The 16,987-nt window shown below is 45.3% G+C and overlaps 1 protein-coding gene across 21 annotated transcripts in view; it reads left to right on the forward strand.

Moving 5' to 3' along the window:
• The window catches only part of ADGRL3 (adhesion G protein-coupled receptor L3), an 813,661-nt gene that overhangs the window by 650,078 nt on the left and 146,596 nt on the right, over positions 1-16,987 (forward strand). For all 21 annotated transcript variants that reach the window (XM_060236824.1, XM_060236827.1, XM_060236810.1 and 18 more), the window contains 2 exons: positions 6,001-6,067; positions 10,954-11,045. In XM_060236824.1, the coding sequence (XP_060092807.1) occupies positions 6,001-6,067; positions 10,954-11,045 (159 nt within the window). The remainder of the gene's footprint in view (positions 1-6,000; positions 6,068-10,953; positions 11,046-16,987) is intronic.

A 16,987-nucleotide genomic window follows, 5' to 3' on the forward strand; every position in this document is an offset into this window, starting at 1 on the left:
ATCGCTTTGACTATATGGATTTTTGTTGGCAGGGTGATGTCTCTACTTTTTATTATACTGCCCAGTTTCGCTATAGCTGTCCTTCCAAGGAGCAAACGTCTTTTAATTTCATGGCTACAGTCACCATCTGCAGTGATCGTGGATCCCAGAAATGTGAAATCCGTCACTACTTCCATGTCTTCCCCTTCTATTTGCCAAGGAGTGATGGGGCCGGATGCCATGATCTCGGCTTTTCTGATGTTGAGTTCCAAGCCTACTTTTGTGCTCTCCTCTTTCACCCTCAACAAAGGATCACTGAGGTCCTCAGTAATGGGCACCAGCAGACCTGGGCAGCATGTTCACGTGCTTCCTTCTTCCCGTTTTGTGTGGAGCACAATGGAAGCTTTCTGGTTCTGATCCTTGATAGGCCTTTGGAGGAAAAAGATACCCTCCTCCCAGAACTGGTGTCTTTGTGATGTGTTTTTATTAAACTGATGTCATGGCTGACAGGTTTCTCTGATGCTCGTAGCCAGTGCTTTCAAACAGTTCTTTTCAATGGGGGCTTCTAACAGGGGAGCTGAGCTTGGAATTGCTGCAAGAAAGCAGAGCAAGTAAGTGTGTCTTCCTTTTTGCTCATGGAAGTTTGATTCCTGAGCTGTGTAGGGCTATCTGTCTGAAGCTTGCTTCTTGCTCTTGGTGTGTACTCTGCTAGCACATGGGAGCGGCTTCTGCCGCGTAAGTGCTTACAAACAAGGGCTTTCGAAGTGGGGAGTCCAGTGAGGAAGTTCAAAGGGGAGCAGTAGAGAGTCCTCACAGCAAAGTTTCTTGGAAAAGAATACAGTCTGTTTGCGTTGGGGTAAGTACTATATTATCCTTCTTGCTACAGAAATCCACAGATTTAGGCAAGCACCTTATTTTGACCCAAAGCACCTTAAACAAACAAAACAGTTTAGAAGTTTGTAAGCCAATTGATGTCATGGCCGACTGGTATTTTGCAAGGAGAGCCACATGTATGTGTATCTCAAGGGTCATTTTGTAGAAAAATAGGTGGTGGAGCTCATCCAAGCATTGTTATGCAGCTGCTCCTACTATTCAGTGGACAAGGTGGGAAGGAGGGGAGAACCGTCAGAAAGGTTCAGGAGCTGTGCTGCTGTAATCTGCAGAGTCCAAAGCCTGGTGTTATCTGCATAATGGACAGATTAATGAGTGTGTGCTCAGTGCATTGAGTTCTTGGCTTTCAGAGAGCGAGGTTTGTTCCCCTGAGGTTAAGAGTCACCAACCATCATTAGAAATATAGACAGTGGAGTCTGTGATAGGCATTTCAATCACATAATGATTTGCCTGCCTGGTGCAAAGGTTATAGGCATCCCAAGCTGTCTAGATAGGTTGGTAGAGCTGGGGAGGAGTCAGTGGTTGTGGTGCTTGTTGGCTCCGTTGACATTGGGAAATGTAGTAGTGTGGTTCAAGAGGGGAAAAATAATAGGTTACTAAGCAGGAAGCTGGAGGCCAACTTGTTAACTTTGAGGTAGCACTTTCAGAACATCAAAGCTAGAAGTTTTGGAATCACTACCTGTTCCTTGCTCAGGGCCATCTGGACAGGCACAGATTAAGGGCCTCAATTCATGGGTGAGAGGATGATGCCAGGAGGGAGGTTTTAAATTTGTTTGGCACTGCAGACCTTTCTGAAACAAGCTGAACTTGTACCAAAGAGATGAGCTTCACTTGAACCAAAAGGGAATCAGGCTGGTGTCACAATAACAAAAAGGTGGCAGAGATGGTTTTAAACTAACAGCCTCTAGTTTGGGACAACTCATCCTACATAGAAGATGGGGAAAACGTTCAGGATGATATTATAGGAGCACAATAGGACTTGGGAGTGAGAGTAGGCTGACAAAGGAGGGTCAAGAATTCAATAGCCCTGGTCAAAGACCAAGTGGCCAAGTAAGACATGGATTGTTGGAGAGGGAAATATGTTATAGGCATCTGTATGCCAGTGCCAGAAGTCTCTGAACTAAGATTTGAGAAACGAGTGCGTGGTGCTAAATGACAATTTAGGCATGGTGTGGGTACAAGAAATGTAACTGAATGGGAAAAATCAATAGTACGCTGTTAAAACTGATATAAAATCTGTTGACAGGATAGGAGGGACATGTTGAGAGAAGTGTTATCTTGTATATTAAAATGGGTCCCCAACCCCCGGTCTATGGACTGGTACCAGTCCGTGGCCTGTTACTAACCAGGCCACGGAGTGAGGCACAGGCACGACACTGCCCCTTTCGCCCACTCGGGTCCCAAGCGGACGAAAGAGGCAGTGCAGCCTCACTCTGAAGCACTACCTCTTTCACTCGGCTGGGTCCCAGGTGGGCAGAAGGGGCAGTGTGGCAGTGACCTTCACCTAACCCACATTTAAAGAGCCGCATGGGGGGGCAGTGACTGGGTCTGGGGGCAGCCTGAGGCAGCAAAACCCCTAGCACCCCCACCCCCACCGGTCTGTGGAAAAACTGTTTTCTACAGAACCGATTCCTGGTGCCAAAAAGGTTGGGGGCCACTGCATTAAAAGACAGCATGGAGTCAAAGAAGCTAGGAAATGGGGGAATAAACTCCCTCATAAAATCCCTCAGGGTGGAGAAATAGGACCCTACCAGTTCCTTTAAACTGGAAAGTATCACTCTCCTGATCAAACTCTTGAGGCTGATCTTGAAATAAAAAGGAAATAAGGGATGTAGCTAAAGATAGTATGTGGTAATGCTGGGTAACTCCAACTGCTGTTACATTGGCTGGGTAAATGTGTGCTCCAGTCATGCTGTAGGAATGAGATTCCTAGACATTTTTTAAATGACTGTGTGCTGGAATAGTTGCTCACAGAGTGAACCAGAGAAGAACCAGAGATCTTGGACTTGCTTCTGGACAAGGTTTATGATCTGCTACAAGATGCAGACATTATTGCACCAATTGAGAATGGTGACCACAGTAGTATTAGAGTCTGTATTCAAGTCAATGAAGAATCACATTTTACTTCAAAAGAAGGAACTTTATAAATATTAGGAGACAAATTAGAAGGAAGCTGAAAGGGAAAATCAAGAGAAACAAATCCCTAACGGATGCTTGGAATATACATAAAAGACCACTAACCAAAGCTCAGATACAATGCATACCTTGAATGAGGAAAGTCTAAAAGGATACCTGCATAATTAGTAACACAAGCCAGGGAAGCCATAAAAGGTAAAAAGACTTAGTTTTAAAAGTGAAAGGCTTATCCCAACAAGGTGAATAGAAGGGAATACAGGGTCTGGCAAAATAAGTGTTACGTTAATAATCAAGTGAAAAGAGAAGAGGGGCAGATTGCTAAATGTGGCTGGACCAACGGGACGCAAGTCTTTAAATATGTTTAGAGCGGGAAATTGGCCAGAGAAGTTGGGCCTTTGGATGGCTAAGGAAAAGGAGGATTGGTAAAGGAGGATGAGAAGGTGGCAGAGAAGCTAAATGAATTCTTTTCATCTGTGCTCACTGTGGAAAGTGTGGGCGCAAACTCAGGTCAAAGCAACTGTTTTCAGGAATGGAGTCTGAAGAACTGAGTCTAATTGAGGTGACAAGAGATCGAGTTCTAGACCTGTCGGGGAGGTTAAAACCAAGTCTCCAGGTCCTGAGGGCGTACATCAAAGGGTTCTTAAGGAACTCAAATATGGCATTGTTGATCTTGTAACTAGTGTGTGTAACTTGTCGCTAAAATTAGCCTCTGTACCAGTGGACTGGAAAGTAGCAAATGTTACACGAGTTTTTTAAAAGGGTTCCAGAGGGAGAGCACAAAACGACAGACTTATGTAAATTAGTAGAAGGTACCAAGTAAATTAGTAGAGAGTAAGGATAGAATTATTAAGCACATGGAGGAACAAAGCAGAAAATCAGCATGGCTTCAAGAGCATCCAGTGAAGTTGAGCAATAAAGCCAGAACAGACAAAAAGAATACTGCTTTACTCAGCATGTGATTGAAATGTATTCAGTGCCAGAGGATGTAGTGATGGCCACAGACATACATGGCTTTAAAACGGACTGAATACATTCATGGAGGGATAGGTCCATCAGTGACTTACTGGCCTTAGTGGCTAAAAGGAACCTCCATATCCAGAGGCAGTAAACTTCTAAATCCCAGAGCCAGGAGCCAACATCGGGAAAAGCCTTGTCCTCTGTGCCATGTTGTTGACCATCCAAAGGAACAAGTAGGCCAGTGAGTGAGACAGGATGCTGGACTAGATGGACCATTGCTCTGATCCAGCAAGGCTGTTCTTATGTTGTGTTCTTTTGTTGCTTCTATACAGTAGCTCATCTCATTTCTCCAGGGACAGAGGGTAGTGCTGGGAGACATTATGACCTCCAGATACCCCTTAATGTGTGGGGTCCCTTAGGGGGCGCTTCTCTCCTTCATGTTAATATCTGAGCTGGTGCAGAGTTTTGGGCTTGGGTGTCACCAGTATGCTGATGACACCCAACTATATCTGCTACTGGACGGCCACCCAGACACTGCCCTGCACAACAAAGATGGAGGTTCTGTGGCAGGGGGCTCAGGGCTGGGGTATAGACTTCACACTCTTGATGGGGCACTATTGACACCGGCACAGTCTGTCAAGAGTTTGGGCATGATTTTGGATGCCTCCTTGAATATGGAGTTCCACGCACATTGCCAAGTTGGCATTTTTCCATCTCCATCAGGCTGGGCAATTGGCCCCCTTGCTGCGATGGTCACCTGCAGGCTAGACTACTGTAACTCACCCTACACTGGCCTGCCATTTAGACTGACCCAGAAGCTCCAACTGATCCAGAATGCAGTGGGGACATCATGGATTGGGCTATTCAATAAAACAGCAGCAGCAGCAGCAACAATACCATTTTTACACTAGTTTAGCACATTTTATGCTACTTTTAATGGATGTAATTTTTAAGGCTGAATAATTGTATGGCTCTTTGCTGGTGGGGTTAATGCTGTTTTATTGGTTCTGCATTTTATTGTGGTGGCTGTGCTTGTGTTTGATTTTTATTAGTAACTGCTTTGGTCAGATCTATGCAAAGGTAGCATATAAATCTTATGAATACATAAGTGTTCAAGATCCAGGCAATACACACAGCGAGACACAACCTATACATTCCCCCATATTTTTTCCTGTTGAGGAGATTAGAACTGAGCATGCTTGGGGAAGAAGTCTTCTTCTCTTGAACAAGATCAAGTTTCATCATCGCCAAAAGAGGGATCCGAGTGAAGGAACCACCTAGGGCTGTCTGCCTAGGATTTAATTTCCAAGTAAATTTCCATAATTCCCAAGCGAAATTGTTTTTACATTTCTTTGGACAGCAGGCATTAAATCATCTCGCCCGTCTCCAGTCTTACCGCAAAACCACCAACAAGAAAAGGTGTTAATTTAAAGATCATACGCAATTTTTGCAGAATTTATATCCATCTGTCTCATAACTATTCAAGTCCATTTTGTCATCAAATGAACTTGGAATGGAAATGTAATTTCCCAGGACCGTTAACCATCGGGGTATATTAAATACAGGCAAAATTAAGCGATTAATAATTTAGGCTGGGTCATGAATCACTTAGCTTGATCATAAAGGTCAGTTGTACTTCTAGAAATATTCATGAAAACAATGCATTCCTCCACGGGGGGGGGGGGGGAGAACTCTCTTGAATATAATTAAAGTTCAGCCTTCTGATCAGCGAAGAGCAGCTTTGGTTGAGTGCCTGTTTTAGGGCTTTTGATAAAGATTTTCTTCCTAAAGCTTTAGCAAAGTAGATTCTGTGCTATTTTCTTTTGCTTCCTCCAGAGGTAATTATCTTACTCCATCAATAGCACTGTCAGACGCCCGGCATATAATTCAGCTTTTAAATGAACAAGCCATGTAATATTTCCTGCCTCCTAGTGGAATGTTATACAGCTCCCATTTCTCTCTGTCACTCGCTCACTGTTGATATATGCTCGCCGCACAGACTCTGAATGCCGTCTTTTCCTGCTTTTCCCATTACAGATGTTGGCTTCGACTTGACACCTACTTCATCTGGAGCTTTATAGGACCAGCAACCTTGATAATTATGGTAAGAGTTCCCTCTTTTGTCGAAGTTCAGAAGCCAGACTTGAAATCTACCTTCATAATCTTCAGCATGTATGTAGATTTAGGATGGGCCGGTGCCCATTGCCATGGAAGGACACTGTGACAAATGCATCATCTGAATGATAAATCCTTGTAGATATGATGGATGGGTGGAAAGAGGCAGGCTGCTCTCCTCCTACTCCTAGCAACAGGACTTGTGGACTCTGCAGCGTGATGTGAATGCATCACCTGTGTTCCTCTGCAAGCGCTTTTTTCTGTTAGATTGGAATCTATCTCAGTCAATTTCCCACTTCAGAATAGAAAGATATGATTCCTTGCAGAGCCGATGAATCTTAACAGCGTCTCCGCTGTACATGTCTGTCTCATCTGGGGAATCTACACTGTTGCGTCCAACTTTACCAAAATGTTTCTGCAGATGGGGAGGTGTTGAGTAGACGGGACAACAGCGTTTGAGACTCTGAGAGATAAACTGGCCCTTGACGATGCAGTCGGGCATAGTTTATTTAACCGTCGGATCCTAGCGAGCAGTCTGAAGAAGCCAAAACAGGCGTCGTTTCCCATTCATGCTTAGATCATGTTTCCTTTTTTAGCCCAAACTCCTTAGCCTCATAGAGAAATCTCAATACAGCTGTGGGAATGGTGTGTGGGAGCCATGCTGCCTGTGGCACATGGTGGCTTCTTAAGTCTTGATGAAATTCACATGGTCTTGAATGGGAACAACACCAACAACAAAAACCCTTGGAACTCTCTACCAGGTTCCTTTGTACCAGGTGACCAGCCAGCAAAACGATGATCTCGTTACAGGCAGGTGTGACTCGCATAGTTCTGATGCCCTGCCTGCAGAATTTAGATAAACCTGACTATAGAAGAGCCTTCACACTCATTAGAGCGAATATGCTCCCTTCAGCAGTCACAGAAGGTAAATACAAAAGGCGCCCCTATGAGGAGAGGTTATGTATTTGCGGAGACGGGAGGACAGAGGCGAGAGAGCACATTCTCGTTGAATGTAAACTTTACCAGAACATTCGCTTGACTTATATTACTCCTGTTTGTGACCAATTCCCGGGGAGACATTTTAGCTTTTATTTAGATAAGATTTTAGTGGATAGGAACCAGGAAATTTCTATGAAGGTGGCAAAGTTTGCTGTGCAAGCCATAAGACTCCATAAACAACTAATTGATAGAAACATTTAAATGTCTATGAAATATTTTAATTCACGTTTTATAACTGGAAATGTTTTATGACTAGAAATGGAAACTGAAGTTTTTATGTATGGCGTTTTGTATTATGCCCAAGTTCAATTGTATGCCTTGGTTTTTTTCATGCCACTTATTACCTATTTTCTTTTTCATTGGGTCTCTGAGCGTATTAAACTTGACTTGACATTACAGGCAGGTGTGTCACTACAGGCAAGTGGGTCACAGCCTTGACCTATTTTGTTGTGCATGGCAACCTCTCCTTGTGGCCAGTATACCCCGGGAGCAAAGAGAAGTCTAAGACAGCATTGCTAGTGATGCAATGATGTCATTTTAGCACACACTGGAAGTGATGTCAGCATGTTGCTGGTGACGCAGGGATGCTCTGGTGTTTCGACAAAAATTCCATGGTAGAATGCATTTTACCATAGAGTTTTTGTCCAAATACCAGAGTGTCCCTGCATCACCAGCAGTGTGATCCCATCATTTCTGGTGTGCGCTGGAAGTTACATTACCGTGTTGCTGGCAAGGCAAGCTTAGGCCTCCTTTTGCTGCTGGTAAGTGCTCCAATGTCCAGCTAATCAGCATTGGGGTGGAGGAGTCCTGGAAGAAAGGATCTCCCACCCCCAGGAGGCCTCCCAGATGGTTTCATTCGCAGGCATGGCACATGGCTGATAGGGCCTTCACAAGTTAAGAAGTTCCATGAGCTCAAGGAACCTGGAGAAGAAGCCACTATTTTTGCTGGAGGCTTGCCATTAAAAGCCACGGCATTAATACCTTTGGGGACACTGTGCCTACATATCCAGATCCTGCTTGAGAATGTCTTACTGCACTGTTCTTAATGGGGAATTGAAATGCAGAAAGTTCTTCTTGGAGAGTTGGGGTGCCTCAAGTGAGGAAAGCATGCCTGGCCGTGACTGCTTAAATCAGCAATGCACCAACACCCCCACCCCACCCTCTCTGGTACATTGTGGCTCAAAACCAACAATAGCATGGGTTGTGTAGCTCCTTGGGAGGACGAACCAGTCTCCCCCCACCCCTTTCAGCCTAGCTATAACTGATAAGAGACAGCTTTGAGGTTCAGGAGAGAGTTTAGAGAAAGAGTTGAAAGACTGAAATGCTAAAGCAATGTGTGCCTGTTGATTTCCAATTCAACTGGAGAAATCCATTGATCTCTGCCTGATCAGCCTGCTGGGAGGGGGTCAGCCCTGCCCCTGGGTGTGAGGGGAAAAAACAGTACGCTATGGTGGGTTGCGCAACTGGTGTTACATGCCATTAATTTGGCAGTGCAGAGGCAGTGTGGACTAGCGATGCAACTTGGGAGTCAGCCGTATTGCATAGCAGGCACCTTTTGCCCTCCTGACAAGTGCTTCCAGGAGCCTAAGTCGGTTCCCTCACCTTCATCTAGCAAAAGACCAAGCCGTTTTCTTCCCTGCTTTGAAGGGCCTTTACAAACACCTTGCCTGACTAACGAGAAATTGCCGCTCGCCTCCGGAAGCGCTCTGAGTAAATGAATGAAAGCCGGGGCACTGTTGTGATGACTCTGCTTTGTGTCTGACTCATTGAGAACTCGGCTTTCGGTAATGGAAAGCTTCCTCCGTCTCGAGCGATTGAGTATTTTTTTTTTTTTGTATCTTTACCGAGTCTAACAGGCCGCGCTTTGTCTCATCATCGCAGTGTGGATTTTTTTAACAATTGCTCTCCTTCCTGTATATCCCATTTTGCGGCCTTTGAAAACAGGCCACACACAGAGCTCTGCGCGCCAGTGTCACTGCTGTGCCTGAAGAGTCAGGATTAAATAATACACCGCAGAGACCCAAAAAAACCAACATGTCAGATTTTTAAACATCTGTTTTTCTACAAAAGCCCTTGTTAAGACCAGCGTATCTGACACGGTGGCTTTGTGTCCTTCTGTGGATTCTTTTTCTGCAAGCTCCCTTGCCAGACGAGTCTCTTTGAAACAAGTCTGCAAAATGAGCGAGACCTAATTTCTCGCCACGTTTTGTTTGCCGTGAACAATCGGTTCTCACGGAAGCCGTAAACTTCACTTGGGCTGATTGCCAGCAAATGCTCACCTGATTTTAATAGGGTTACCCTTGCCCACTTATGGCGGGAGACCTCCAGCTAATTACAGCCCTTTTCTGCCAAGGCTCAGCTGGTTGGTGGATGGAAACCGGGAGCATGATAATCCTGGAGAGAAAATTTAAAAGAAAAATAAGGCCTCAGAAGCTCTGACTGTATAATTCCTGGTGTTCCCTAGAGCTATCAAGAACAAACAAGACTAGGGGTGCTTTCACACTATAGTAAATAATGCGTTTTGCAACTGGATTTTAGCTATTCTCACACAGTAAAAAAAAATCCAGTTGCAAAACACATTATTTAGTGTAGTGTGAATGCACCTGCGGTTTCTTAACCCCAAATCCGTAATTAGCTGTGGAGAACAATCTCCAAATGTGACAGGGGGCTTTCAAAAGTATGCATTTAATCAAGTTTATTTGTTTACCTTTATCTGTAGTCCGCCTTTTTTTCCACTGGGACTCAAGACGGATTACAGTGTAAAGCGATGCAACTGGTAGGATGGAGAACACTAAATCACAAATACTAAATAATGCACTTTCAGTGCACTTTCCAACTGGATTTTGCCAGTTCAGACAATAGAACCCAGTTGAAAAGTGCATCGGAGGCAGGTTGAAAGTGCATTATTTAGTGTGTGTGATTGCAGTCTGAGTCTAACAATCGCCAGAGAGTTTGTGGAATGCTGCACCCCCCCCCCAACCCTATTACCTGGCAACCCCTACAATTCAGTGATGCTGTTGCCTGCACATGGAAAACTATCACAATGAAAATGAACATTGAAAACTGTCATACCACAAAAAGACTTGACTGAAACCCTGTTCCCTGACATCTAGGCTGCAGTCACACACACTAAATAATGCACTTTCCAACTGCATTGTACTGTGTGAACTGGCAAGCAGATGACAGCCAGTTGCTCGGGGGCCTGATAAGAGCCCTCCAGGGACCTGATTTGGCCCCTGAACTGCATGTTTGACACCCCTGGTGTTCTGTGTGTGCAGAAGGATTCCCTGAGATGAGGTTCTACCTGCAGTCTGCATGGGGATGCCCTTGAACACAGCCCAGAAACTACATCTGACCCAGAATGCGGCAGCCCGACTACATTCAGGGGCTAATCGCCAGGAACACACGTTGCCCATTTTGAAATGGCTTCATTGGCTGCCAGTCTGTTTCATAGCTCGATTCAAATCCCTTCATGAGATGGGACTCACATATCTGAAGACCCATCTCCTTTCACTAACTACAGTCATCAGGCAGTCACCTTTTGGCTATCCCACTGCTTAGGGTGGCCCATCCAGCATAGACCGGAGCCTGACCTTCTTCCATCGTGGCTCCGGCTCTGTAGACTTCGCTCCCTGAAGAGGAGAGGGGTCTCTCATTGGAGATCTTCAAGAGGCACTGCAAGGCCTGCCTGTTTCCAGTGGGTTTGAACAGCAGGCATCTTTTAAAGGGAATTTGGGACTTGTCGTTTTATCTTTGGTTGTAGCTGGGGATGTTTGAACGATTCTTGCAAGCTACTTCGAGCCAAAAGAAAAGTGGGATATGAATGTTTAAATAAATAAATAAATGCAGTAACTCTCCTTTTTTAAAAAATTCCAGCTTAACGTAATCTTCCTTGGGATTGCGCTATACAAAATGTTCCATCATACGGCCATATTGAAACCTGAATCCGGGTGCCTCGACAATATCAAGTAAGTGATATTTTCCCCCTCTCGTTAACGAGTTCTGTCTCTGTGCCGCCTTGCGCAGTCCGTCAAGGCAGAAAGAGCAGGAGCTCGTGGTGTTCGTCCGCTCACGATCCAGTAGTTTTCATAAGCGAATGATCTTTCCCAGTGATGTTACTCTTCAGATTTTAAAGCCTACTGTGCAAAGGGTGGAACCGCTTGCTGCTGTGAATGAATGAACATTAGATGGGCACAGCCAATGGCAGAGGTTTGGCCAAAACAATTCCAAAGGAAAGATCATGTGACCCGTTCCAGGGATGACATTATTCTCATGTGTCCCCCACCATCTTCTCTACACAAAGTTGCACTTAAGAATCTGTAGGAGCAGAGTGGGATTTAAAGAGCTAGTGCCTAAAAATAGGCATATTAAGTGTCCAGGGGTGTTTTTAAAGAGCCAAAGTGGCCCTTTAGCTTACCATGAAAGTTCCTGGTGGGCCACTAGCAACAAGGAGCGAGCTAAGCCAAGTGGCCATTTCTGGCAGCGTCGCCACTTAACTGAGCTTGCTCCAATGCTACTTTAATGTCTTACTCTGGTGCAAGGTCTGCAGCACAAGGTCTACATTGTTGACAGGGCCAGCCCTAGACTCTCAGGCACCCTAGGCAAGGCTAACTTCTGGCATCCCCCCCCCCCCCTCCCTGCACTGATAATGTCACCGAGTCACATAGGAGGGTGCCCAATTTGTTGCCCCCGGATAGTCACCCTGGGTAGTCACCTAGTTTGCCTAGTGGCAGAGCCGGCCCTGATTGTTGATGCTGAAAGTGGAAGTAAATGCTTGGAAGAGAAAGCTGTAGGTTCTTGGTCATAAGAGTGATCTTATGAATGCTTCTGTAGAATACTTGAGGGGGAGGGGGTAAGATCAAAGTCTGACCAGCTTTCTGTCATGTAATATACTGCACTCTGCTTTGCTTGCTTGGAGGACTTCGTCTGCTCCAGGACAAAACAGTGTTTAGACTGGGACCGATTTCGCGCTCACCTTACGCCGCTCTCAGGTCTGTCTTCTCAGCGCGACCGTCCTCCCGATTTCTCACTAGTTGCATCGGGGCTGCAGCAGACATCGCGGTTTTCGTGCAGCAAACAGAAACTGGCTTTTAGCGGTTTCCGTTTGCTGCGCGAAACCCGCGATGTTTGCTGCAGCCCCGACACAAATTGTGGGAAATCAGGAGGACGCCGCACTGAGAAGACGGACGTGAGAGCGGCGTAAAGGTGAGTGCGAAATCGGTCTGGGTTGGAAAGCCATTGGGTGGGATCCCGCGACAGCCTTCCGCCAAGTCTTCTTCCGAAAGAGAAACACTTCTGACAACAGAGAAAGACTTTCTTCCATCAGAAGAAGTCTTTTGTCCCTTGAAGGAAAACCTTAGCAGAAGGGGTCTTTGACATTTTATAGACGTGGTATCTTACAGATTGAAAATTATGTCAAAGGCGTGGGGTATGGAAGTCAGGAGTAAGGATGACTGTGACTTGCTTCAGGCAGGCTTGGAGGACTGGAAAACAGGTGTGAGTGTGCTGGTTCTCTTTCCCAGTCTCCTCCTTTCAGGTTCCTTTCAGCTTCTCTCACACAGCTTTTCTGTTCAGCACTAACCATCATTTGCCATGATTTTGAATTGATAAGTTACTATAGTTAGTGCTTTCCCTCCAAACCAGAGTAAAAAAAAACATAGTTTGACGTGGTTTTCTGTTACTGGTTTGTAGGCTAAGTGCTTAGCTGTGTTTGCCAGTCCATGTGTCAAAACTGTGGTTAGCACTAAACAGGAAATGTAAAGGGAAATCATGGATGAGAAGGCAACAGGTGGTAATAATTTAAAAGCATCACATTCCCATTAAACGCAATATAATCAAGTCACATTAAAACCATTAAAAGGACCCAGGTGCGCATCGGATTAACTGTGACATGAAACCGAACTGGGATTTCTTTCTTCGCCTCTAACAGATGAGCAGGTAAAGGCTTTGGATAATCCTCACTCTTTCTGTCCAATCCGGCTACAAATGGGACATCTTTGGTGGTCCTCAGAGCTCATTGTGGGTAGCAAATATCCTCTTTCAGCCATGTTAGAAATGTTAAAACTTCTTTGGACTTGTCCTTGCCCCCATAATCTTTGCTCAGTGGAACTACAGTTTAGAGAAGACGGAAAGTGGCCGACAGTTTACCTCAGTTCAACAACAATTGTGGGAAATGGCTTGTGAATTTTTCCTGTACTTTCTGCGTCTGGCACAAGAACCACGTCTTAGATTATTCAGTTGCTATTTACTGGGCACAGGGAGAAGTTTTGAAGGAAAAAAAAATATAGGACATTAAATTCTGAGAAAAGACCCTCAATCTTCAAGGCCAAAATGTAGGGTACAAGCAACCTTAAAATTAATTGAGAAACATGAATAACCCTGCAGAGCAAGAATAATGGAGCTTTGAATGCTATAGATACTTTAGATTATGTACAGTTTTAGCTGTGGCTATATAGGTTCTTGTTCCCCAAACTTCAGTACCATAGAATGCCTCCAAGATGATTACCCCCAAACTCTGACTGGTATCAGTTTTCCAGAGTTATAGACCTTTCATTGCTCAATTGTCTGAAGTCTGTTGCCACTGGAAGTGATGGGCCCTGAATTCTCTGCCTGCAAGTTACGTGCTCAATCACTGCTGGATGGCAAAATGCAGGATGTATGGAAGGGCAGACCTGGTGGAAGCCCGCAGATAATATCTTGGAGAGATGATGGGGAAATGGCTCTACACTGCTTTTCCTGCCAAAATGTCTGCAAATCATTCCAGCTCGAGGCTCAGTTAGATAAGATCATAAGAGAAGCCATGTTGGATCAGACCAATGGCCCATCCAGTCCAACACTGTTTCACAGTGGCCAAAAAACCAGGTGCTATCAGGAGGTCCACCAGTGGGGCCAGGTCACCAGAAGCCCTCGCACTGTTGCCCCCCCCCCCCCAGCACCAAGAATACAGAGCATCACTGCCTCAGACAGAGAGTTCCATCAATATGCTGCAGCTCATAGCCACTGATGGATCTCTGCTCCATATGTTTTTAGATATGATGGACCCATGTCTCTTCCCTATTCCCAGACAGAGTTTCTCGCCATACTCTAATTTCCCAGATAGCATGTATATCTTCTTTAGCATAAGAACTTAAACTGTCCCACCCATTGACAGACAATTGTTTAGGCTTTTGACCCAGTACAAGAACTTGAGGGGAAAATACAGGAGCTAGCTTGTCTTATATTAAAATCCTTATTGAAATGGCACTTGAGGCAAAGTAACTTTCAAAACAGAAATAATATTTTATTGAATGGGCAGGGAATATGAAAAACACACACACAGAGAAGATTGTCAAGGATTAGGAAAGCTGAGGTAACACTTTATATTATATAACAAATAGAGATCTTGGATGATACATTGAATTGAAATTGAATTGAAATACAAGAGACTGTATTAGAGGTTTAGTTCAAGATTTTCTAGTTCTATACAGTGAAAGGTACTTTTAGCATAATTCAGCACTAACAGTTAATGTTTTCTTGGAGAACAGTTCTTGTTTATAGTTCCTAGATTTCTCCTCTTAGAAATCTGGTTTCTCCCTTCAGATGTTACAGCTTTCTACTAACTCCTGAGCTTGTCCAAAGCTTATTCTCTCTCTGCTCCAGACCCAGGTCCTTCTCAGAGCAACCCCTGTTCCCTGGCAGGACTTAGTCTTCTTTTCTCTAAGAAGCAATAACTCCTTTTACTATTTGGCTTATGTGAGATTTTTCTCTGGGTGCATTCACACACGCTAAATAACCTGCTTTACTGTGTAAGAATAGCAAGATCGACTTGCAAACAGTTGCCGTGTGAAAGCACTCTCTTAACTACCTGGATGCTTCTAGCCAAATCTCTCTTCCATTATTCCATTGTCTTTATAAAGCAGTTTTGTAGCTTTCTTGACTGAGAATCTGAATTCTCCCTCAGAGTAACTCTAATATAGTAAAGACAAAGGAGTCTCTGTTGTTCTCTTTTCAGAAGAACTAACTATCCCTTCAGAAAACACAGACTCCAAATGTCTCCTCTTTCAGATCACACACACTAAATAATGCACTTTCAATCCCCTTTTAATGCACTTTCCAACAGGATTTTACTGTGTGAACTGGCAAAATCTAGTTGGAAAGTACATTGAAAGTGCATTATTTAGTGTGTGTGAGATCGCAGTCCAAGTCTTTGGCTGCTGAGCCAGACAAAAGACCAAATGCAAAAAGACCTTTTTCCCCTGCAGAACATTTGTTTTTATTTCTCTAACAGCTGATGCTGGCCAGTCAGAGAGCATGTAGAGCCAGTCACACAAGCTCTCCACTCCAGGGAAGATTAACTCCTGAACTCCCTGTTTCTCTGAGACAAGAAGCATTTTAAAAGCCTTTCCTTTTGCTATCCATCACAGCAGCTTACAAGTCGGCTTTAGGATTGGACCTTGAATCATGGTTAAAGTTGTCCATGCTAATACCTGCTGCCTGAAGAATCCATTTGTGCAGTTGAGCTCCTTGAATGTAAATTGTGCAAATTTAACATCAGTGGGCAAAGCTGACCTTCCATAGGCTGCATTTATCAGTATAACATAGCATTTTCAGGTGTGGATTACTGACATTGCTTTATTAAATATGCTGAATGGTCCAACAATCCTTTCACCCCATTGCAGCCTGGGGGTACCTCCCCTTTGGGCTCACCTGGCACCTGCCCTGCAGGTTGAATTTTCAGGGCCACTCCAAAACAGTTTGGTGTAGTGGTTAAGAGTGCAGACTCTTATCTGGGAGAACTGGGTTTGATTCCCCACTCCTCCACTTGCAGCAGTCCCATGGCGCAGAGTGGTAAAGCAGCAGTACTGCAGTACTGTGGTCTGAACTCTCTGCTCATGACCTGAGTTCAATTCCGGTGGAAGCTGGATTCAAGTAGCTGGCCCAAGGTTGACTCAGCCTTCCATCCTTCCAAGGTCGGTCAAATGAGTACCCAGCTTGCTGGGGGGAAAGTGTAAAAGACTGGGGAAGGCAATGGCAAACCACCCCATAAAAAGTCTGCCGTGAAACGGCTGGTGCTTGCACAGGGGACCTTTCCTTTCCCTCCACTTGCAGCTGCTGGAATGGCCTTGGGTCATCCATAGCTCTCGCAGAGCTGTTCTTGAAAGGGCAGCTTCCGTAAGCTTTCTCAGCCCCACCCGGGATGCTGTTGTGGAGGAGGAAGATAAAAGAGATTGTGAGCTGCTCCGAGACTCTGAGATTTGGAGTGGAGGGCCGGATATAAATCCAATTTCTTCTTCTTCATCATCCAGGCTTTTAACTATGGGGTTTCCATCTTTCTTGCCTGTTTTTTTGTAATCTGCTTTAGTCTAGGCAGACAGGCCTGAGCTTGTCAGAGCTCAGAAGCTAAACAGCATTGGTCATGAGTAGTAATTGGATGGGAGACCACTGTAGTGTACTGAGAGACGAGTCGTGGTGAAGGCATAAGTATTTAATAGCTAGCACACTACCGAACTGGTTAACACGCGGTCGGGTCCGCTAATATATACAAGCATCCCGGAACATCCCCTTTGCTGGCCAGCCCAATCCTGGCCAGTTGAACTTCCCGCCCTTGGAGCTGATTGGGGTGGCTTTCCCGCGCTGTGCAAGGCGACCCGCGGGCGGCTCGGGTTGCGCGGCGCTGTGCTGATTCCAATACTCTACACTCCTCCCCTCCTAGTTTAAACTACATAGTCCTGTAGGTACGTTGGTGCCCTGCGTTCCCGGGTTGATCTCCTCGGGGTTGCTATTGGTGTGGAGCCCGACCCCGCTGCGGGTGGCTCCGTTTCTGGCGGTGGATGGTCCGGGTCGGGTAGCGGCTCTGGTACGGGTTCCGCGGCCCCGGGGACCTCGTATATGGGCTGTTCTTGAGTCGGCGGGGCCCCTTCTGGGGACTCCG

Source organism: Heteronotia binoei, chromosome 4 (assembly GCF_032191835.1).
Source record: "Heteronotia binoei isolate CCM8104 ecotype False Entrance Well chromosome 4, APGP_CSIRO_Hbin_v1, whole genome shotgun sequence".
NCBI classification, from domain to species: domain Eukaryota; kingdom Metazoa; phylum Chordata; class Lepidosauria; order Squamata; family Gekkonidae; genus Heteronotia; species Heteronotia binoei.